The sequence below is a fragment of the Lepidochelys kempii genome, chromosome 7, assembly GCF_965140285.1.
Source record: "Lepidochelys kempii isolate rLepKem1 chromosome 7, rLepKem1.hap1, whole genome shotgun sequence".
NCBI classification, from domain to species: domain Eukaryota; kingdom Metazoa; phylum Chordata; order Testudines; family Cheloniidae; genus Lepidochelys; species Lepidochelys kempii.
In genome coordinates this window covers 54,737,243-54,760,622 of record NC_136386.1, presented here as the reverse complement: position 1 = coordinate 54,760,622, position 23,380 = coordinate 54,737,243, and the positions used below count along the sequence as shown (strand labels likewise).

The window sequence follows — 23,380 nt, the reverse complement described above, 5'->3', positions numbered from 1 at the left end:
CACTGAGTTCTAAGCCTTGCTCTGCCACTGCCTTGCTCTGTGGCCTTGGGCCAGTTCCTGCACTTCGCTCTGCCTCACAAACTACCCTTCTCCCATGGGTGTGGTGGGATTAACAGTGGATGTTTGTGAAGCACTATATTATCATTACTTAGGAACATTAAAGTCAACAAAATGTACCTTTCCCTGTCTGCTTGACTCGTACTTGTCACATAGGTGAATAACTGAACCCCTGATAAACTGGAGAGTCTAGTTCATGGAAAACTGTAATCCCAGCTACCCTTTTGCTGCATTTGTTGTCTTAGCCTCTGTTTGTAAACAGTCGCAGGGCCCGTCTCTCAGATTGTTCTCTGGAGCCAAATATTCATTTGATGTTTAACAGGATGTGTGTGTTAATTAATTAATTTATTTTACTCAGGGTAGGAAATTGCTGCCAATGTTCTTTGAAGAGTCATGCACACTGTGTCTCTCCTCGCATAAACACTCAGGCAGCTTTGGTTAACGTGTTTATTTTTTTTAACAATGCATAAATGTTAATCTGGCTATCTCACAGAGGAAGGGCTATGCCAGCTCCTTTAGACATGACCTTGACATTTTAAAACCAACTCAGTGTTTATACAGAGGAGATGCAGTTCTGGACCACAGGGATTGGAAACAAAAACCAAGATCTTCCATTAATGGAATTTTAGAGTTTAGGGCTGGTGAAAGGTGCTGGCTGGATAGCCTTGGAGAGTGATGGACTATTGGCCTCTACATTTATTTATCTGCAGATAGTGCATGGGCAGTGGTAGTGTCAATATTTCCGCATGTGCCCCACTGCCTGTTGTATCTTGGCCCTGATCTGAAGGGACCACTTTTGCCCAGTCCTTGGCTCTCTGCTGAAGCTGCCAGCAGGGGCCCACCAGCTGTGGCAGTGGTGTTTGATGTGGAAGTGGACTGATACAATGAAATGCATTTCATGTAGCACAATGAACAATAGGTTGTCATGGCCTTTCAGCCACTGCTGAAGTGGGTCAGGTTTGAATCACAGTCCCAGATGAAAAAGACTCCATATTTATAGCTGTCAAAGGATTATTCCATTTCATGTGTTATATTGGCCTCCTCTGAACACTCCAATTAAGGTTTAGAAAGGGGTTTCTGTTCAAAACCTATGTTTCAGTTAACAACTTTGGCAAAAATAATCCTTTTTTCTCTGAAACTTCTCAAGCGTGATGAAATTCCATTAAGCTAGTTTAGAGTTGGAAGACAGTAAAAACCTATGACTTTTTTCATGTAAGTTATTTTTAAAAAAAAAACCTTAAATAACTCAATTGCAGTTTAAAATCCCATCATGGGTATGAGGAACTGGAAATGAATGCAATTAATATTTATTCATGTCTGTTATATATCTGCAAAGCTGTTCACAGCATTTTATAAAACAGACTAAGATGGAGTCTCTGCCCTGAAGAGATAGTAAGATAAGGCCCTGATCCTGCAGTGAGCTCTAGGTGGGCAGATCCTGAGCCCCCAGGGATCTCTACTGACTACGCTGAGGCTCGGCACAAACTCAGGAGTCTTCTTGAACAAAACTCACTGCAGGATTGGGGCTCCAGGGCCCTATCCTGCAAGACGCAGAGGCTCAGATCCTCAAATGATACGTGGGTGCCTAATTCCCATTGAAATAGGCACCCACATACCTTGAAGGATCTGAGCCAGAATGCCTTCAACAGCTGCCTAAGCCAGCAGGAGCTAAGGTCACTGAGCACCTCCCAGAAAGCATTGATCTTGGCACTGGTTTGTATCATAAGTGAAGATGACAATAGGAGGAAGGGGTCAGAGATGGGTTGAGTGAGAGATCTATGGAGCAATATATCTTTAAATATGGGGTTGAATCCAGCCGATAGTGACCCAAACCATATGTTGGTTGTTCAGTGGCCTAAGTGAAATTAGCCTGTTTCTCCATGGTTAGGTGTCCACATTACAAAACTTACCACATCTGGCACTAAGTGGAACCCTTTTTATCAATATCTGTTCTTCAGATGATAGAGTGAGCACACACTGTTAATCATTGACATAACAGCCAATGCATTGGCTTAATCTTGGTACAACAAACAACACGAATCTCAAAATAGGCACTGAACGTTCCATCATGATGGCCGTTTTAAGATGAGTGTTCAGAACGTTTCATGCCAGTATTTCATCACCACTGTACCCTCATCTAGCTGCCATCCAATGGCAAGAGACTTCAGTGTCAGGGCCAAGGCCAGATTTTGGGGCCTTCCACTCCAGAAACACGGACCCTTTCCACTTGACCTAACATAGTAGGAGTATCTGCCTCACACTTGCCCAGCCACGGGATGAGACGGCACCAATCTGGGACTGTGTCCAGTTGAGGGTAATTTTAACAGCCACCCCCACAAACTGCAGTGTTATCAGATGAGTTATGATTGGTGTTTGCAGTGTGATATTGTCTTCATTTTATATTCATGTAAATGGTGGCAATGTTTCCTGCTGCTGACTTGATTAACAATTGATACTTACGGTGTTTGTGGATGAGAGGACAGAGGAAGAAGGACTGGAAGCTTGATATTTTTCTAAGAATGAGGAACTTCCACTAGGAATGAGCACTGCTGTAGTCCAGCTGTGCTACGCCTCCTCAGTGTTTTATATAGCTCCTTTTTAAAGTTACCATATAATAAATCAATCAGCTAGGGGAGTGGGATCAATCAGCTAGGGGAGTAGCCAGTGGCTACTGCAGCTTAGGATGCAGGGAGAGAGTAGCGGACAGTCCCTTCCTTAGCAAGGCTGAAAGCTTAAGACAGGGTGCCACGAAGGCTACTCCTGCTGACAGTTAAAGTAGCGACTCCTGTAGCTCTGTCATGTACCAGTGTGGGAGCCAGATATGGCTGGCTCATACTGTGGAAGGGCTAGATTCCTCCCAAGACAAGAAACATGTCATGAGATTGTCAGGGAGACTCTCACAGCTTTGCTGGTGCCAGCCATGCTTGTATCAGGAATCGAGACCAGACTTTCTGCCTGCCCCAAATGCCCATAAATGACTGTGCCTAGGGTAGGAGTGCCACTTCAGATGGGGGGTGCAGGGGCAACTTTAACCATGATTCCAAAGCTACTTAGGCACTTGTAAACTCTAGTTTTCTGGCAGATAACTTAGCAATTAGCTGACAGGAGCCCTGGATCTAATTCCTATCTAAAAGAAAGAAAATTAAATACATTTTAGACCCACTGAGCTCTAATACTAACATGTTCTGACATCTTGTGGCAAGTCATTTAAGGGACACTGGTTGGGTTTAAAATTGTAATGTATATTCTTACTTTTTTATTGACTCTGTGGAGAGAGAGAGAGAGCCCCATCAGGACTCCTGGGTTCTATCTCAGCTCTGGGAGGGGAGTGGGGCTCTAGTGGGTTTCAGCAGGGTTCTATTAAAAACATCAGAATGGCCATACTGCGTAAAACCAATGGTCCATCTACTCCAGTATCCTGTCTTCCAACAGTGGCCAATGCCAAGTGCTTCAGAGGGAATGAACAGAACAGGTGATCATCAAGTGATTCATCCCCTGTCGTTCACTCCTAGCTTCTGGCAAACAGACACTAGGTACACCATCTCTGCCCATCCTGGCTAATGGCCATTGATGGACCTACCCTCCATGAAGTTATCTAGTTCTTACTGGAACCCTGTTATAGTTTTGGCCTTCACAACTTCCCCTGGCAAAGAGTTCCACAGGTTGACTGTGAAGAAATACTTGCTTTTGTTTGTTTTAAATCTGATGCCTATTAATTTCATTGCGTGACCCCTAGTTCTTGTGTTATGCGAAGGAGTAAATAACACTTCCTTTCAATTTTTCCCCACCATTCATGATTTTATACTCCTCTATTATATCCCCCTTAGTCATCTCTTTTCCAAGCTGAAAAGTCCCAGTCTTTTTAATCTCTCCTCATATGGAAGCTCTTCCATACCCCTAAGCATTTCTGTTGCCCTTTTCTGAACCTTTTCCAAATCCAATATATCTTTTTTGAGATGGAGTGACCATATCTGTATCCAGTCAATGTTCCCTCTAATTTTTGACAGGCGGTATACACAAAAAATTTCTTCTGTGCAAATTTTTGACAGGCCATGTGTGCAAAAAATTTCTTCTGTGCAAATTGTTGTGCTTCTGTGCAAATTTTTGTGCGCATGGTGTTTTGCTGTGTGCACAGGGTTTAGGATCTGTGTGCACGTGCACACGCGTACAGCTTAGAGGAAACAGTGCATCCAGTATTCAAGATGTGGACGTACCAGGGATTTATATAGAAGCAATATGATATTTTCTGTCTTATTATCTATCCCTTGCTTAATGATTCCCAACATTCTGTTCACTTTTTTGACTGCTGCTACACATTGAGTGGATGTTTTCAGAGAACTATCCACAATGACTCCAAGATCTTTCTTGATGGGTAGTAGCCCCATCATTTTGTATGTATAGTTGGGATTATGTTTTCCAATGTGCATTACTTTGCATTTATCAACATTGAATTTCATCTGTCATTGTGTTGCCCAGTCACGCAGTTTTGTGAGATCCCTTTGTAACTTTTCACAGTCTGCTGTGGACTTAACTATCATCAGTAATTTTGTATCATTTGCAAATTTTGCCACCTCACTGTTTACCCCTTTTTCCAGATCATTTATCAATATGTTGAATAGAACTAGTCCCAGAACAGATCTCTGGGGGACACCACTATTTACCCCTCTCCATTCTCACCATTTATTCCTACCCTTTGTTACCTGTCTTTTAACTGGAGTTCCTGACAATGCTTTCAGGATCATCTAAGGAACCTTAATTTACTTTATATGAACTCCCTGCTCCAAAGGCTGTACTGCTCCCAGCTTCCAAACTCACTGCATATCACACTCAAGCTGTGTTGCCGTTAAAAGCTCCATCTGGGGCTAGGATGTGCACTGTGAGTAGACCTCAGGTATGAAACTTGGGGGGGGGCTGCCCCCCCAAATGGTGCCCCTGGCCTCAGGTCCCTGGATTTGTGCTGCCTGCGGTCCCACATAGGAGCACTGCTCAGAGGGTGAATTCAGCAGGCTTGTGGCAGCGCCAGGGAGCCAAAACTCATTGTGAAGATGGCCATCTCATATGCCAGAATCCAAGCTTCACTTAAGAAATCCAAAGTCTCAAGCCCTTAGGGGTGAGAAGAAAACCAAATTTCTCTTCTACTAAGAGCCCTGTATTCCAGTCCTTGTAAAATGAGTTCTGCAAGTCAGCAGGGCAAGGGGGAGATCCAGCACCCAGTGGGCAACTCAGTAGCTAAACGGAGACCCACAGCAGCCAGAGGTGGAAAGACTCCTGAGAGTAGCTGTTAGTCCCCTCCCCATTTCTTTGAGCCCCTTCCAGTGCTTTGTAACACCATGGTATAGGCATATAAAACAGGGGATGCTGATCAGACATGCCTGTTTTCCTTCTCCCATAACATGAGAACTAATGAGGATTCAGTAACATTAAAACAGAACACATTTATAGTGTTAACAGATCGTAGTTTGTATGAACCATATAATTAACGTGCTATGGGATATTATTGACTTATTATTATGAGGAGAGGCTGAGGGAGCTGGGATTGTTTAGTCTGCAGAAGAGAAGAATGAGGGGGGATTTGATAGCTGCTTTCAACTACCTGAAAGGGGGTTCCAAAGAGGATGGCTCTAGACTGTTCTCAATGGTAGCAGATGACAGAACGAGGAGTAATGGTCTCAAGTTGCAGTGGGGGAGGTTTAGATTGGATATTAGGAAAAACTTTTTCACTATGAGGGTGGTGAAACACTGGAATGCGTTACCTAGGGAGGTGGTAGAATCTCCTTCCTTAGAGGTTTTTAAGGTCAGGCTTGACAAAGCCCTGGCTGGGATGATTTAACTGGGAATTGGTCCTGCTTCGAGCAGGGGGTTGGACTAGATGACCTTCTGGGGTTCCTTCCAACCCTGATATTCTATGATTCTATGACTTAAATATCTTTAGTAAGAATCAAGAAAGGATTAGGCATTGACATGAAACAGAATGGCATCTGCACTGGTACAAGACAGGATTAAAATTACAAGTGCTACCAATCCTCATGCTTCAGGGCATATTCTGATTAACAGCTGGGGAGGGGACAGGAGGAAATACCCCTCCAAGATACAATATTGCACAAATGTGTAGGTGTGTCATGTGGGTCTCTTGTTTGTTTGATTTTTCCCCCCTTCACATTTATCATCTGGAATAAGTCTCTGATGGAGACTAGGTACTGAATTAGATGGATTGTTGATTGGTATGTTCTAATATGGTTATTTCTATGATTGCCTCTTTCCAGCTCTCCAGAATCTAGTGAGTTTTTCATGTAAAAATTTTAAACTCATCTGTTTAAAGGTTCCTCTGTTTCCTTTCTCACTTCCTTTTGTGCTTGGGGATGTGTGTTACCCACACCTGTGAGTCACTTAGATTTACCCAGGTGAAGATTGTCAGAAGTGAGTCGTGATTTTGGCTGCCTCACGTTTTGGGTATCCAGCCTCACACACCTTAAAGGAACCTGATTTTTCTGGTGGGTTCTCAGCATTTTCTGAAAGTCAAGTTTGGCACCAGAAATGATTAGTTAAGTCTCAAAATCTGCACTCTATATATTTAGAATCAGTTTTGTTCTGTACATGCTACCTTCTGCCTCATCTGTCATTCCTGGGGAGCTGTGCCTGATTAAGACAGCCCTCCACACTCTTCCTCTGCAAAGACAGATGCAAACTCACTACTTTTCATGCCTCAGTAGATGCTCTTAGCACTCATTTGTAAGATGGCTCAGTATTTTGTATCTCCTCTCTCTGGTTTTATTACAGCGGTACCAAGAGAGCCTACCAAGAGCAGAGCCCCACTGTGTTTGGTGTTGTACAACAGGCCCTGCCTGAAAGAATTTGCTTTCTAAATAGACAGACAACAGGAGGGAGGAGAAACAGAGGCACAGAGAAATTCACCATGGTCAGACCAGGAGTCTGTAGCAGAGCATGAATAGAACCCTGAGTACCTCTCCAGTACTCAGACCGATACACTAAAACACGTGTATTTTAAAAACTTTCACTGGTTTTTAGATTTTTTTAAATTGGTTGCTTATCTCTTTTTTTTCTTGGCTCCCCCTAATTTCCCCCCATTTGTTTCTCTCTCTCCGTCTTCAGCCTTCCCAGTTTCTTTATCATTCTTAGTGTCATCTGTTCATCTCTTACACAGCTTGGCACCACCCTGCTTGGCACGTTAGTACCTATTGCCCTTTTTGCTTGTTTAATATTACTGGAAAGATTGCTGTGTGCAGCTTCCCTGACAGCTAAATATTATACTTTCCCATTTTCCACTGTGAGTTGAATTCCAGCCAATTTCCTTTCACTTGTTTTGTAGCCCTGCACTTTGCTTTCCTAAGGTCCAGTGCTTTTATGTTCCTGCCATTCCCACAGATACTCATCAACATTCCAAACCTAACATTAGGGTCTGGGGGTACCTGGGGCCTGAGCCAAAACACATTAAAATCAATGGAAAGGCTCCCATTGGTTCCAGTGGGCTTTACATAAGGACCTAGATTATTTACATTTTTTTTTGTTTGATCGTATCTAACTCAGTGCCAGTTATTAAACCCAGATTAATCCCTGACCTGGCTGACGGTGTAGTATAAGGAAGCAAACCTGTACTACCTCCATGAATGTGTCCTCCTTAGAGTTCCCACTATTGTTTTCCTAGTTGGTGGGCCAAACTCTGCCCTCCAAGCCAGTGTAAATCTGGAGTACTCCACTACAGGCAATGCACTGTCTCCAGATTTTATATGGGGGTAACTGAGAACAGGATATGGCCCAGTATCTGGTAGCTGAAATCCCCCATGACCACTGAACAGCCTTTTCAAAAGCCTCCTTTATCTCTACAAATATTTTCTAGTCTCTACAACATAATTCTGTCCAGGCACCATCCAAGCTTCCCCTTTACTGCAGTGTTATCCTTTAGCCCAATGCAAGTAGACTCTGCTATGTCAGCCAGAACACTAATATTTCTTTCTGTTGACACAATACTCTCTTATCCATATTGCTTCCCCTCCTCCTGCTTCATTTTGCCTAGATTCTTTCTGAAAACTCTATACCCATAATTTAGTCTGCCACTCGGTACTTGGTTTAATTAAGTCTGTCACCCAATTTATACAGCACTTCTTTCTTAATGCAAGCTTCAAAATCAGGAATCTGGTATCTGCTCGGGCAGTGTAGAACACACGTTCAGCTTTTCATTCCACATTTGCTGCCTCCTTTTGTTGTCTCTACTCCCCACTTTTTCTTGTAGCATTTGTGGATACCAAACATCCTCCTTTGTACCTCTCCCCTTGCTATTGTTCATCACCTAGTTTTGTGGGATCAGCACAGCACTCGGTCACTGATTCCCTATTAACTAGATGAGCTTGATCCAAAGCCCATTGAAGTCTATGGAAAAGTTCCCATTGACTTCACTGCAGGCCTTGGATCAGGCCCAGCAACGCTCATATAATTAAAAGAAAATGACATTTCCCCTCCCTTGTTTAAAGACATGATCAGTTGTGTGTGATCCCTGGAGTCTGGTATCTTTTTTCTGTCCCCTTCAAACTACCCTTGGTCATTACAGAAGGTTTGTTGGTTTCTAGTATGTCCTTTGCTGTCAGTGTTGTCCCTTTCTTTATTGAACGGTTGCTATGTATGGGGTTTTTCATCTCTGGATATTGCCTAGGAAGTGAAGTTCAGCCTGGTTGCTGGTGCATGTGTCCCAATGTTGGTCTTAGCGAACCTGGCAGGCACTTAGCTGACCAGGAGGTGAAAGAGGCAGGTTAGCAGTCTCTTTGCACTCTCATCCTTTCCTTCCAAACTCCTCCTTTCAATAGGTAGGGTCAGAGACAGGGTTTAAAATGGACTCTAACATAGTGGTAGGTCATGAGCTGATAATGGATTTTCAACAAAATCTAGACTGGCAGTTCTCTGGGGCAAGGACTGTCTCTGTGTTTGTTGGTACAGTGCCTAATACAAAGGGATGCTAATACCTCTCTGGGGTCCTCACATGCTACTGCAATAGAAATAATGACATTCTTTAGAACAACACCATTTTCTAACTTGAAGGGAGAGCTTTCTGGCTTTTTAAAAAACTTTTTCATTCTTTATATTTATTTCCATCTCTCCGCCCCCACCCACCCCCTTTTTTTTGTTGCTCTATATCTCTTGTTCTTTTTCCCTTTTTGGTTATCCTTTCCTCTCTCCCTCTTCTGTCTGTATCCTCCTTCCCCTGGATCCCCATCTCACTTGATCTCTCTTCCCTGCTTGTTCTATCTCTGAACCCAGGCCGGACCCCACCTCTGTTTAGTATTTATTTTGGCTGCATCTGTGACTTAGCACAACCTGGCCCACTTTAAGTTCATAAGGTGCTAAGAATTAGGAGTCTTTCTCCATCTCTGTCTCTTTTCCCATCTCTCTACCTTTCCTTCACAGTAAGGAAAAAAGAAGCAAGCAGCCTTACTTTGATGTTGGACCCCTCCATCCCTGCACGCTGCTAACCGTCGTGCTGCCCCTCTCCCCAGATCCCACCTGCATTGTTTGGATCTCCTTTGTACATTGTTGGGCTCCCATGCTCAGATTTGTTGGCTTAATACATGTTTTGGGGTGTTTTTTCTGCTGCTGTATCCATTTGTGGTGGTTTGTGCCCCTTTTTCCTAAATCCTCTTTCTTCTTCCTGCAGGACCCCAGGACCAACACACAAGCCCAAATTCTCTCCTCCTGGCCATTCTTGCAGTACAAAGTGGTATGACCAGGCCATAAGTGTCTATCCTAAAATTTGCTTGATGTACAGGAGCTACAAAGTGGCATAACCGTCTCCTCTGCCAACTGCCTCCAAATGCTCTGATGCGGGGACAGGGTCAAGTGTGCCTGTACTACAGCAATTCACAACTGGCATTAGGTCCCATCTAAATTCATACAAGAGACCCGAGCTAGCTGACATAAGTTAAAGCAGCCCCTGAGTTGCTCCAACTTATGTCAAGTGCTGGGTTCAGCATAATTGCCCTACGGGAATCAAGTGCTTCTTGCTGGCCCACCTCTTCTGTTCTGAGTGTATATGATGAAATTTAGGCCACAGAAACCCATTACCGGGTGTGCATCTGCTTGATCCATAGGTGCTGGAACTAGGGGTGTTGCTGCACCCCCTGGCTTGAAGTGGTTTCCATCAAATACAGGGTCTACCAGTGGTGGATGAATGAGGCCATAACAGCAACTTCCATTCAACACTAACGGACCTGCTAGTAGGCAGTCTCAGTTAGGGGCACTGGCTGGTAAGATAATTTGTGGGTCTCTAAATGATTGTTTTGTCAGCAGGTTTCCAGCACGGTCAGCATGGGCACAATAGGAGGTGTGGCATGCTGTGGTTTCTGACTCACCTTTCCGCTGTGTTGTTTTTTTGTAACATTGTTCTATTGTCCTATTTTTGCTGCCTGTTTTCCACATTTGCCCTTGCTCTATTTCAATCATTTATGTGGCCTATGCTTCGAAGGCTCAGACAGACTGTATAAGCCCCATACAGACAGACAACTGTTCACTGATGTTTTCCGTTCTTGTTACTTTGCTGAATGATAGAAGAGGGCTTCCTTGCTGGTCCTTTCACATACAGTAATAATACCTAGCACTTCTATAGTGCTTTCAATCTTCAAATCAGTTTAATACTAATGCTTGATACTGCTTGGGTGAGTTGGTCTCCCTGTGTCTGTAACATGCTCCTTTTCCTGGCTCTTTGGAAAGGCTAAAGAACATTTGCCCTCTTCAGCTAGCCCTGCCACTGCCCCAAAACACAATTTCCAAACTAGACTCCGTTTGTCATAAATCAAAGAATAATTTACTGGCAATCACTCAGAGAATCCTTAAACAGGAGAGTTGAAAATAAACTTGCCTATAAAGTTGCTATGGAAAGCATCTCCTGAATGGCACAAACTGCAGAGACAGAATGGAGTCTGGTTTACTTTCCTGGAGAGCGCAAGGCTGGTGCTTTGGTGGGTACCAAGTGGGACCAAGGCATGTGTGTGTGTGTGTGTGTGTGTGAGAGAGAGAGAACATGCAGGGTAAGGCTCCATCAGTTTTAAGGCATTGCATGTGTTACTATTCTGCCATTTCACCAGCTGGTTATTTTCCTCAGTTTAGATTTCTGCACGTAACCAACAAGACAAAGCACCCTCTGGCGAACGTTTTTTTCCCTCTCTCCAGCATGTGTCTATGAATGCTGGGGTAGCTGCTCAGGATGTACCTATTTTCCAGTTCACATCAGCACTGCCAGTTTCTCTTATCAGAGTGTAGTTCCTTCTCCTTGGTGGCAATGTAAAGGTGCAGCCCCCCTTTTTAGGTGCATGTTCTCCACCTCGCAGGGCATGCAAGGTGTTAGCCCCAATTCACAGGAGATCGGTCAGCCTGCAGTTACCACCTTCTATGTGCACGCAAGGGTTAAGGGTTAGTTTGCTCCCTCTTAACTCCCCCCTCCTCCCCCGCGATTGGCCCATGGAGAGGGGAAGGGAGAGACTGCAGTTTTCCTCCTCCCCTCTTCGTATGGTGGGGTCAGACTGCACTAGTTCCTTCTCTTGGTGCACGTAAGGGTTAATCTCCTGTAGCCTTATTTATCCGCGCGGGGCTCTCACCTCGCCCTAGGGCACGCTCCCCGCGCAGCGATCTCAGGCTGCAGCCCTCCCCTTTTCGGTGCATGCAGGAAGTTTATCCGGCCGCACTTCTACCCGCCCCTGTGCCTAGGAGCAACAAGGGGTCAGACCCGGCCCCGGCCAGGCTGCGGGGAGCTCTCGAGCTGGTTTCCTCCTCGCTACCACTCCCTCCCTTATGTCTCCCCGCCCCCCAGTAGCCGCCCCACCCACGCTCGTGGGACTCTTGCTGAGTTGGGGGTGCTCTGACTGTGAGTCTGGGGCGCACGCGAGGGGCTCCCGCGCCCCGGTTACTCCGCTGCGTCTCCTGCTCCGTGCTGGGGCGCGGTCTGGCTGTAGCCCCGCGCAGACCAGCAAGGGGGGGCTCTCCAGCTGCAGCCTGCACGGGGCTCGGCGGCTCGCGTGCGCCCCCGGGCCCAGCACCGCCCCGCTTGCCCCGAGCGCCAGGGCGCGGCCCCACCCTGGGGCCGGGCGGAGGCAGGGGGCGGGCGGGGGGTGTCTCCCAGTAAGATCTCGCGGTGCTGGCGGGGCTCAGCCTCCTTCTCCTCCCTGGCGAGCGGTGACTGTGCAGGGCGGCGCGGGGAGCCAGGCAGCAGCCGGAGGAGGCTGCCCCGAGGACAGCGCGATCCGCCCGCGCCGGCCGGCCGGCAGCAGCCCGCGCCTCGCCCAGCCCCATGCCCGAGTGGCGCTGAGCCGAGCCCAGCCCAGCCCAGCATGGCCACCACCGCCCCGTGCACCCGCTTCACCGACGACTACCAGCTCTACGAGGAGCTCGGCAAGTACGGAGCCCGCCCGGCCCTGCGCCCCGGGGACCTCCGGCTGCGTCCCACCCCCAGCCCAGGAGCCCCCGCCCGCTTGCCTCTTCCCCCACCCCCCTGCCCTGCCCCGGAGCCGCTGCGGCACCCTGGCTGTCCCGCTCCACCTTCCTGTGCCGGACTGGGTGCTGCGAGCTCCCGGGCTCCTCCCGTTGCCCTGGCCCTGGGACCGGCAACTGGCGTCCGCTACACCCGAGGATCCTGCCACCGCCGCCCCTACAGTGGGACCGGGAGGGGTCTGCTGCACTCTAGGGCCTCCCGCGTTCCCTTCGTCCCTGTTCTGCATGGGGAATGGGTGCTACTGCCCCCCGGGTTACTCCCATCCCAACCCCAGCTGTAGTTACAAGCCAGGGTGCCCCCCATCCCTGCACCATGTGAGGCTGTGTACCCCAGGACTTACTTCCCATCTCCTAGCTCTGCTCTTGAACTGCTTGGGGCTGCTGCACCCTGCTCCCCCAAACCATCCTGGTGATAGCCATAATCCGGGACACTCACCCAAGCTGTCCCTGCTATCGCTCCAGCTTCCTCCTGAGATACTCCCCCAGCCCTGCAAGAAGGACCAGGTTCTGCGGCTGTATAGGGGATCTCCCCTCCCCAGTATTGGGATCAGGCACTGCTGCACGCAACTCTCCCCCCCCTCCCCCCACACACTTAGACCTGCAGTGGGATCCTGTGGGGATGTGGAGGAGATGCAGCAGTATACAGGATGGGATCATTGGGTGTTGATGCATCCCTGAGTACTGCTGCATCTTTCCCCCTCCTTCCCTGCACCAATCTCTGGGCACTGCTGCATCTCTTTACCCCATCCCCACATGGATTCCTAGGCTGCTGCTGCAGCCTGTGTCTCAGCACCCAACCCTGGGCCAAGGAATGGTGCTTGCAGTGTTTCTGGTTGGTTTATGTGGAGAGGTTGGGGGTGGGAGCAGAAGTTGAGGAGGGGTCAGGACTCTGGAGTGTAAGGAGGGGCCCAGCTGCCTAGAGCCAGATCCTCTCTGATGGATTAAGTTTTCCATGGGGCTGCTGTGGGTTGTCTGTTCTGTTTTGTTTCCAGTTCCACTGTACAGACTTCTCTGGGGACTGGTGGGACCTAGTTCCCCACTCAGTTTTTTCTCTCCCCACAACCTCTTAGGGCTTGGGCTGTCTTTCCTTACACCTTTTTTTCTTACGCTATCTCCCTTTTCTTCTAAGAATCCTTCCCCTTTCTGTTCTGCCACTTAGTGCACTTCTCCCTACAGCCCGACGCAGCAATAATAATTCATATTTATAAAATGTTAACTTACAAACAACAGTTAGCCTGCCAGTCCCCCTGCACCTCTGGGAAGAGGAATTTATCTCTAGTTCACAGATAAGGAAATGGGTGTAGCAGAGCTAGTGGCTCATCCAAAGTGCTGCGGTGATTCAGTGGCCCAGCTGGGACAAGTACCCAGGAGAACTGATTCCTAGTTGTCTTCTCCAGCCACTAGACCATTATGGGATGGACTTCTTGGCGATGTTTCCAACCTTCTGGGCTACTCTTTCACTCTTCAGCTCCTGTATGTTATGTCTCTGCACTCTTCTCCCCTCCCCACCATGGTGTACTGTTTGTGCTTTCCTGCTTAAGGCCCCTAGGAGGCCTCAGCCAGGCATTTGGGTATACACTTTTCCTCTGGCGTTATTTGCTGACTTGACATGTCTAGGTTGGGGGTGGAAGTCGTTCCAGTTGCATTATTATTTTCAATTTCACAGCCCCCGCTATCTTTCTTCTAGGGGAGCCTTTTCTGTGGTCCGCCGATGTGTGAAGAAAAGTTCATCCCAGGAATATGCTGCAAAAATCATCAACACCAAAAAGCTGTCAGCCAGAGGTTAGTATCCAGATCTGTCCTTCATCCCATTGCCTTTCTCTATGAACAGGAGAAACATGATTGGAACTTTAGTTGCAGCAAGTTTATGGGCTTTGTAGGTGCTTGTCTTGTAGTTTTAAGTAATAAGTAGTGATGCAAATGGTAGACTGAAGAAGTGTTGCAAGGATCTCAACTTCTGGGAGTACTTCCTGTTATCTTTTCTCTTTTTGAGGACCTACTATGTCCTCAGTGTGCCAGCATTGCTGGAGGTCTTCTGTGCTTTGGGGTATAGTCTTGTTGGATAAAGGATCTTTCTAGTTTCAGGATGTCGTCATAGATGGTGTATTCCTCTTGTAGCTAATCCTATGTCTAATATGCTCATATTTGAACTGGATGGAAGGGTTCTCTAAAGCTTCTAAAAGAACCAAATTAAATTTCTGTTGTTCTCCGCTGCCACCTAACTCCAAAAGCCTCTCTTCAAAACCTGTACGTGTCAACTGAGCTCAGAATAGTGGTACAGAAAGGAACAGAGATCTGTCATCCCAAATTTATTTGCTGAACTTTTCTTGTGATTTGTCCTGGTTCATTTCACAAGGAAGGCTCTGTATGTATGAAGAGTGAGGTGGCTTCCACTGTGGAGGGACATGGGCAGGAGCTGAAATCGATTGGAAAAAATACTGAATTGGATTGCAGAAGGAGGAACTATAAAGAGAGATGTAACTGGCTGAGATCTCCAAGGGAATGAATGTGGAAGAGGAGGCTAAGAGAAGACTTAATGCACTTAGGCCATTCAGTTTTGACAAAAGTGACAAATACTATGTCCCTGATGAGCTAGATGATCAGCCGGAGGCTGAGAACCAGGTAGTATATTGACCAGCAACTGAAAGGGTGACACCAAAGAGGCAGAAGTAGCACCAAAGAGGCGGTGAACATAGCTCAGGCTGTCTGATTCCTAAAAAAGAGAAAAGGACGATACACTATCTCCCCAGTGCCAGGGCATGAAATGTGATGACAAGAGCAAAGTATAGCCTGCAGAGAGGCAGTGAATGTTCACCTAGTGTAGTTCATGTGAAAGCTAATGACAGGCACAAAGGGAGAATCTGTGGATCAAGAATGATTTTAGAACCCTGGGAAGAGTGCTGCAGACCGAAGTCAACATTGGTGATGTTTTGTCTTTCTAGTAACTAGTGCAAGTAAAGTCAAGAGTGATACTGGAGACCAGCTGATGGATCTGTGGATGGCCTAGAAGGGGAAGGCTGTCGATGTACAGAACGGATGCCAATGCTCTGTGAAATCTCCACTGAAGCACATGGGATCCCAGTTCTGTGGGTTCAAAACTGGCAGGGCTAGTTACGCAGACTTTAAACTGACTAAGAAATGGGTAATTGGGAGCGTTTGCTTAATGAAAGGAGAATATGATGTAGTGGACATAACTGAAACCAAATAGTGCAGAAAACCATCTCGTCAGCATTAGTGGGTATAATCCTCTTTGTATGTGGGACAGGGTAATACTCTAAATTAACAAAACCAGCAAGAAACAATTTTCCCATTAACAGAATGGTAGCGAAATAATCTGGTAAGGTTGCAAGAAGTGACGAAGCTGTAGGGCTAGAGGAAAATGAGAACAAAAAATTCCTAAAACAGTTACCGTGGAGTCCAAAATCTCCAGATAATGTGGTCATGTAGGATTTCAAGTACTCAGACAGCTGTTGAGTTACAAATACAAAAAGTGTGGAACATCATCACTTCTCAGATTAACTAAAGGTTAAATAAATGAGCCAGGAAGTAGGGAATCCAGCTAGAGGAGAAATCCTCCTTGATCTACTTCTTACCACTAGGAAGTCCTTGATTGAAAACATAAGTGGTGTTGGACACTTCTGTGCTAGTGATTTGTGAGCTCTGTTAATTCAAGGTATTGATGAATAGGTTCATAGAACACAGCTGTCCAAAGGTATCTGATTTGGAGAGAGCAAATGTGGGGGGAATTATGAAACTGGCTGAAAGAGAGAAATATTGGGAGGAAGAAGTTGTGGCTGATCAGGCTTCTTGAGGTCCCACTGAAATATCTGATGGCCACAAGGAACTTGTATTGGAAACGAAGTGGGGAAAGACAAGGCAACAAAGAATTAATGATAGTCAAAAGGGTTGGTGGGAATAGAGGCTCAGATACGGTGGGACTAGGCGCCATGTAAGAACCTAGATGGATAAACACTGTAAAGGCTCTTCAAACTAGAAATGTTAGAGAGATGTTAGGGCTGTTAGCCAATGATAAGGGAGATGAAATCAACAACTGTAAAACGGCGGAGCTGATGAGCAGTTCTTTTTAAAAAGCTGTCTGTTATGGCAGCAGGACCGTGAGTGAATTCTGCAATAGCCTGGGTGTACCTTGCCTGCTGCTTCCCATTCCCATGTTAGTTCTTGCCTCATTGGGAGCACACACCCATATAGCTTCTGCACATATTGGGGTATCCCCCCCCCATTGCCCCACTCCCAGTACCCTCCTCAGACTTCTGTAAGGCGTTTGACTTGGTCCCACTCAACACTTTAATTAAAAAAAACTCTAATGATATGAAATTAACACGGTACATGTTAAATAAAATAAAAACTGGATAATTGATAGGTTTCTAAACGTAATTGTAAATGGGGAATCCTTATTGAGTGGGTGTGTTTTTCAAGTGGGGTCTTGCAGGGATCTGTTCTTGGCTATATGCTGTTTAACATTTTTTATCAGTCATGCGGAAGAAAACCTAACATCCCTGATGAAGTTTGCAGACAACACAAAGATTAGAAGAGTGGTAAATAATGAAGAGGATGGGGTCACCGATACAGAGTGATCTGGATTGCTTGGAAAGCTGGGTGCAAGCAAACAATGTTCGTTTTAATATGGTTAAAAGCAAATGTATAAATCTAGGACCAAAGAATGCAGGCCATGCTTATAGAATGGTGGAAGCAGTGACTCTGAAAAAGATTTGGGGGTCATGGTGGATAATCCCAGTGTGATGCTGTGCCCAAAAAAGGGGGTTCTCAAAGTGGGTTGCAAGATGTCAGCCCAGCCAGGACTGGGGCTGACAGCCCGAGTCCCTGTTAAATTAAATTAACACCTTCCCCCCCGCCCCCAGTTTTTAATTGAAAAGGGTGGTCGCACACAGAGGCTTGCTGTTTGAAAAGAGTCACCAATACAAAAAGTTTGAGAACAACTGAGAGCTAATGTAATCCTCTGATGCGGAAATGGGGATCTTGAGCAGGAGCAGAGAGGTTATTGTAGCTCTGTATTCGGCACTGGTGGGATCGCTGCTGGAATAGTGTGTCAAGTTCTGGTGCCCACAATTCCAGGGCATTGATAAATTGGAGAGTATTCAGAAAAGAGCCACAAGCATGATTTAAGGATTGGAAAACTTGCTTTATAGTAATAGAGACGGACCCAAGGCGCTCAAGCTATTTAGCTTAACAAAGAGAAAGTTAAAAGGTGATTTGATTACAATCTAAAAGTACCTACATGGGGAACAAATATTTGACAGTGGGCTTTTCCGTCTAGCAGAGAAAGTATAACATGATCCAGTGGCTGGAAATGTAAGCTAGGCAAATTCAGCCTGGAAATAAGGTACACATTTTTAACAATGAGGATAATTAACTATTGGCACAATTTACCAAGGGGCGTGGTGGATTCTCCATCACTGACCATTTTAAAATCCAGCTTGGATGTTTTTCTAAAAGATCTGCTCCAGGAATGGTCCCTTGCTGGCCTTGGAATCTAGACATTAGCTTAGCTCCTGCCTTCCACACAGGTCAGTCCAAACCTCCTGACCTGTCTCTTGCACTGGAGGAGGGTCCCCCTTGCCTTGGCTTCTACATTTCAGAGCTCTCATATGCAGGGGAACCACACACCCCTGACCCCGAATAGCATTGCTAAATTGAACATTTAAAATCTGCTCCTAGCAGGATTTGAACCTGTGTTTACCCAGGGTACTTACTACTGCTTCAATGAGAGGTGCCACACCACTGGCTAGGAATATAACTCATGCTCTCTTCACAGGGGTTGACCTGCTAGTATGCTTCCCATGAGTACAATCATAGACTATTAGGGTTGGAAGAGACCTCAGGAGGTCATCTAGTCCAATCCCCTACTCAAAGCAGGACCAACACCAACTAAATCATCCCAGCCAGGGCTTTGTAAAGCTGGACCTTAAAAACCTCTAAGGATGGAGATTCCACCACATTCCAGTCCTCACCTTCTAGTGAAATAGTGTTTCCTAATATCGAACCTAGACCTCCCTCACTGCAACTTGAGACCATTGCTTCTTGTTCTGTCATCTGCCACCACTGAGAACAGCCGAGCTCCATCCCAGGGCTTACTAAGGGCAAGGAGCTCTGACCTGCTTCCATGCTGGCTTTATGGGAAGAGGTACTTCCAAAGGAGTCTTCCTCAAGAAAAGCAAAGCAGTGGGGTGTGACTGACTTGGAAGTGATGGAGATCGTGATGTGTAGCTGAAAAGCAGGGAAGGGAATGCTTAGGGAAAATTAAATATAATATGAGAGAAATCAGCGAATCCTAAAGCCTCTGTTAATGAGCTTAATGAACTGCAAACCGTTGTTTTTATCTTGAAAGTCACGAACTGAAGGGGAACCGGCGGGTTAGAAATAACCCTACGTGGCACCCATACAGTGTTTACCATCCTAAAAGCGTAAAAAGCAAATACTGTCCTGATTTTTTTTTTTTTTTTTTAAAGGGAAGTCCTGGCAATCACGGTCAAATAAACTCATCCCTTTATAAAATAATGGGACAAATATGAAGGGACAGATCTGTAAGCACCTCAACACAACCCTAAACCAACTTCCTGGCATTATAAAGAATAAACTTTGTCAGACAAATCTGATCTAAATGCAGAGTCAGTGGACGCATTAGACATCATAGTTGGAATTCATTAAGCTACTTGGTATTTGTGTTATGGTGGAGTGTAGGAGGCAGGGCCCACTGTGCTAAGCACTGTATAGCAGAATGACAGTCCCTCCCCCACACAGCTTGCAATCAAAGTCAGGGGTTCTCAGACTGGGGGTCATGACCCCTCAGGGGGTTGCGAGGTTATTATGTAGGGTGTTGCGAGCCGTCATCTCCACCTCCAAATCCCGCTTCACCTCCAGTTTAGTGTTAAATGTGTTTTTACTTTATAAGGGGGGGTTGTACTCATAGGCTTGCTGTGTGAAAAGGATCACCAGTGCAAAAGTTTGAGAACCACTGGTCTAAGTACAAGACAATAGCCAATGCTGGGAGCGGGATACAGTGCTTCAGCCACCTGAAATTCAGGTTGGCTTGGATTCAGTCTGTCACATGGCCTGAGAACTGGCTGGAAGGACTAAAGGGTAATGATAAACAGCCATGTCTTGACTCGTGGGGATGTGTGGTGTTGGAGCTGCCGGGATAGTTGTTAGGCCTTATTTTGACTTTAGATCTGTAGAGTGGCTTGGAAGATACCCATGAAGTAGGAGTGAGTGAATTGCTTAAGGTGAGCCAATGGGTCTGACTAGCAGTAATCGCTTCAGAGGAAAGAATCAAGGAAAATTTAGTCTTACTATTGGAGGGAGGCAGGGACTAGAGATTATTCTGTAGGGAATTCATCTCCTTAGGGGAACGATGGAAGCCCCATCAATAGCTTCTTTTCAGATTAGGCTGCACAAATTCCTCCAGAATAAATGGTATGAAACAGTCCTACACTGGAAAGGGGTGGATAGGACTCTGCTGTGGTTCTTTCATCCCACCAGGCCCATCTATACTCTTGACTCCCAGGGAGGTTTCTGGGGCAGTTCACAAACAGTAATGGGAGCAGGAGAGGATTTTCTGCTGTTGGCTTTTGCCGCTGTTGTATTTGCTGCTGAATCTTTGGAAGGTGACATCCCCAAGGACACAACAAAAAGGGCAGCTTTCTGCCCTCTGCATGAAGGAGGACGTTCTTTTAGGCCTGATCTTTGTTTCTGAATCAGCACCTGTAATAGGGTAAATGTCCTTTTTGAGATGTGAGGTGGCACCTAATTTGGAACACAGGTACTGCTCACCCCTCACTGGATGCTGGAGCTGAAGCGTAGCCTGGAGTTTATTGCCAGGATGTGGCCCTTGTGGGGTTCAAAGCAGCAGAAGTTCTGCAACTCTTGAAAGGCTCCCTGGAGGGTCCTGGCAATCACGCCTGCTCTCTCTCTCCTGCCCTCCTGCCACTGGAAATAGGAGATGATGCTCACCCTGTCTTGGGGAGATTCTGTGCTGCACCCAGGCTTGTAGTCTGCCTCATTTATTGCTCCTGGGTGCGCCAAGGAGGCAATCTGACAGTTGTCCCTCTCGGGGGTCTGGATGGTACGAAGGCTGGGGATTGCTCTCCCAGCCCGCCTTTGGCTCCGAGAAGCTCATCACCTTGGACTGAGTCCTGTCCCCTGTAGCTCAGTCACAGAGGGGCTCAGTTCCATGAGGGCTGTGGGTGGGGTTTCACAGTAGCAGTTTCCTGGCCTTGCGAGGCTCGAGGCTCGGGTACCAGGTGAGTGCAGTGTGTGCAAGTGCTGACCTCCAGTTGAGCATGGACTGCTTTCAAGGTATTCAACCTCAGTCTGGCAATCCTCAGAGCAGCCCAGGCTCCTCTGTAGCTACAGCATGCCCAGCTGAATTGGATGCAGGCATCAGTAGTGCACTGCAGCCCAGTGCGTAGGCTCCTCATTAAAGCAAGGAGAGCCCACAGCACCACTCGCAGGAGCTTGAAGCACAGATTCTGGGGTGTGTACAAGTGCCTGTGTGTGTGTTTCCTTGCGGAGACAATGCATCAGACCCTGCCTGTCAGGCTGCACTTGGAACATCAGGATGTGTTAGATGGAATCTGGTGGTCTGGGCAGGGAGTGGGCCTTGCTGCTAACTTCTCCCATCCCAGCTCCTTCCTCCTCCTCTGTTAGCTGTCTGAATGGCAGCATGCATAGGAGCGTGTGAGAAATAGACTGCGGTGAGAATTTGGGATTTTTGCTGGCCGTGTGTGTGTGAGACATGGGAAGTGACACTGTATAGGTTTCTGGGCCACTCACTTATTGTCTGATGTGGATAATGTTCAAATGTAAGGAGTGGGAGAGTGGGGTGGAGTTAATAAGGGAGGGCCCCTGAAAAATATTTCAAGGGCCCATCTTCTCCATTAAATGTATCGATTGCCACTGGCTGGACTTCTCCATTCTGAATTTTAATACACATGCATGGAGCAGGAAAGTAAGAAGCCGGGGGAACGGGGGGGGGGGGGTATTAATACGCTTACGTCATAAACTGCAGCCTTGCACCTCGTGCTAGCTGTCTTTCTCTCTACCTCTCCCTCCTCCCCCCTGGTCTGTGCTCACCTCTTCATCTTGCAGTGTCACTTTTTAGAACACTGTTTTGAATCATGATTATTTATCACTGCAGGAAACTTACTTGGAGAAGGGGGGTGTGCATGTGGGGGGAGAGAGAGAGAGACCCTGACCTTGAAGAGATGGGGGAAGGGACTGATGGCCGCATTTCACTTTCACCAACAGCATTAATTGCTCTCAGTGTGGCAGGAGGGCCAGCCGTGGGGGGTGCTGCTTGTGCTGTGGTTTGCAATGGCCGGAAGCTGGTTGCCTGACATGGGTTTCAGTGCAATGGCCAGCGTTACCCCAGGTTGCCTCTCGGTTTACGCTGTATATTTTATAAAGGAGCTGGAGCGGGGCAGGCAGGATTTCAGCTTGCTGTCTGTCTGTCCTCTTTGGTCCCACGGGGTGTTAAATTACCGGCATCAACAATGGGGAGGGGGAAGGGAGGAGAGGCAGGCACACAGATTGAGCAGGCGTTCCTAGTGTGGAATTGTGGCCCCTGCAGAGGCCTGGGAAGGGGGACTAGGGTTTTTTCCTTTCCTGTTCTTAAGACTGGGTTTGTGCACGGCCCAGATGTGATGAGACTAATTCTTGCCAGTGTCCCAGAGGTCCTGGGCTCTGCAGTACTAACCCTACTGGAGAGCCTGGTCTGACACATGTCCTGGTGTTCCTTAGGCTGAGCAGGTAGGGGTGGGGGTTTTGGAGCACACTGTGGATTCTTGGGACAGGGAGCATTAACTGTGCTTCTTGTGTGAAAGATGCTGTGCAAAATCAAGTTGCACGTAGCACTTGTGTTGAATTTGGGTGAGTGTGGAAATTTCCCTGCTGCGGATAGATTTAATCTCCCTCTCTGGATATAGCTAAAACTATCCCTGCCAGAGAGAACGCTTATCCCTGGATCATAAAAACACTTCTGAAGAGGGAATTTTTTCCCCTCTTCTACCAAATGGCAGGTTATTATCACAGATGTTCTCAAGGAAGGATTGTACTAGCTTCCTCCCCTCCCCCCATAGGATTTTATTTCCCCAACCCCTGCAAATTAAAGCACTGGCTGTGGGTATTATTGCATATGCAATAACTTGTCAGAGACGCCCTATAAAAGGGGAAACATACAAATATAAAACCTAGGTTAATTTTGTCCATTTTCCCCCCTCCAGCCCCTTCACCTGCCCACAGTCTGCTTAGGCATCTTCCCCCTTTCTCAGGTTCTCATGGTTGGCACACATAGTGTGTTTTTCCTTGTGTAAGAGTTAACTTACCAAACATCTTAATGACCATTTGTAAGCTGTAAAAGGAAGGGAGGACACAGGAGTGAAGTAAAACAGCTGGTTTTCAGAGCAGCCTGTGGCTGGGGAGCTGCTGGCCAGAGAGGTGCTTGGGTGCAGGATCACTGGCATGGGAAGGTAATGTGGGATGTTGTAGGAAGCAGTTCGCTGCTCCTTGCCTCGTTCTGCCCACTTGCAAAGCAGCTGGCTGTGGAAGGTAGGAGGGAAAAGAAGCAGCCAGAATGAACTGGTTTGTGATGGGCGGACACACTTGCTCACTGGAGTTTCTGCCCATGGAAGAAGAGAGGAAGTGTAAACTCTGCAAGTCATACAACTCTTGTTCCTGCCAGCCATTACCACAACACTAAGCTTAATGTTTCAGGCCATGGGGTTCTGTGAGACAGGTTGACCTCAGATTCTCTTCCATCCCTTCTTAAATTAAATATCTGTTGAAATACCGCCACATACTG

The 23,380-nt window shown here is 46.9% G+C and overlaps 1 protein-coding gene across 18 annotated transcripts in view; it reads left to right on the top strand.

The window, feature by feature from the left end:
• The first annotated feature begins 12,180 nt into the window (after nt 1-12,180).
• CAMK2G (calcium/calmodulin dependent protein kinase II gamma) overlaps nt 12,181-23,380 on the top strand; it is a 173,379-nt gene continuing 162,179 nt past the window's right edge. For 3 of the 18 annotated variants that reach the window (XM_073352888.2, XM_073352889.2, XM_078853775.1), the window contains exons 1-2: nt 12,186-12,448; nt 14,231-14,325. In XM_073352888.2, coding sequence (XP_073208989.1) covers nt 12,384-12,448; nt 14,231-14,325 — 160 coding nt within the window. In that variant the 5' untranslated portion in view covers nt 12,186-12,383. Of the gene's footprint in view, nt 12,449-14,230; nt 14,326-23,380 lie in introns of all 18 variants that reach the window. The other 15 variants (XM_073352893.2, XM_073352894.2, XM_073352897.2 and 12 more) reach the window with 9 other exon arrangements.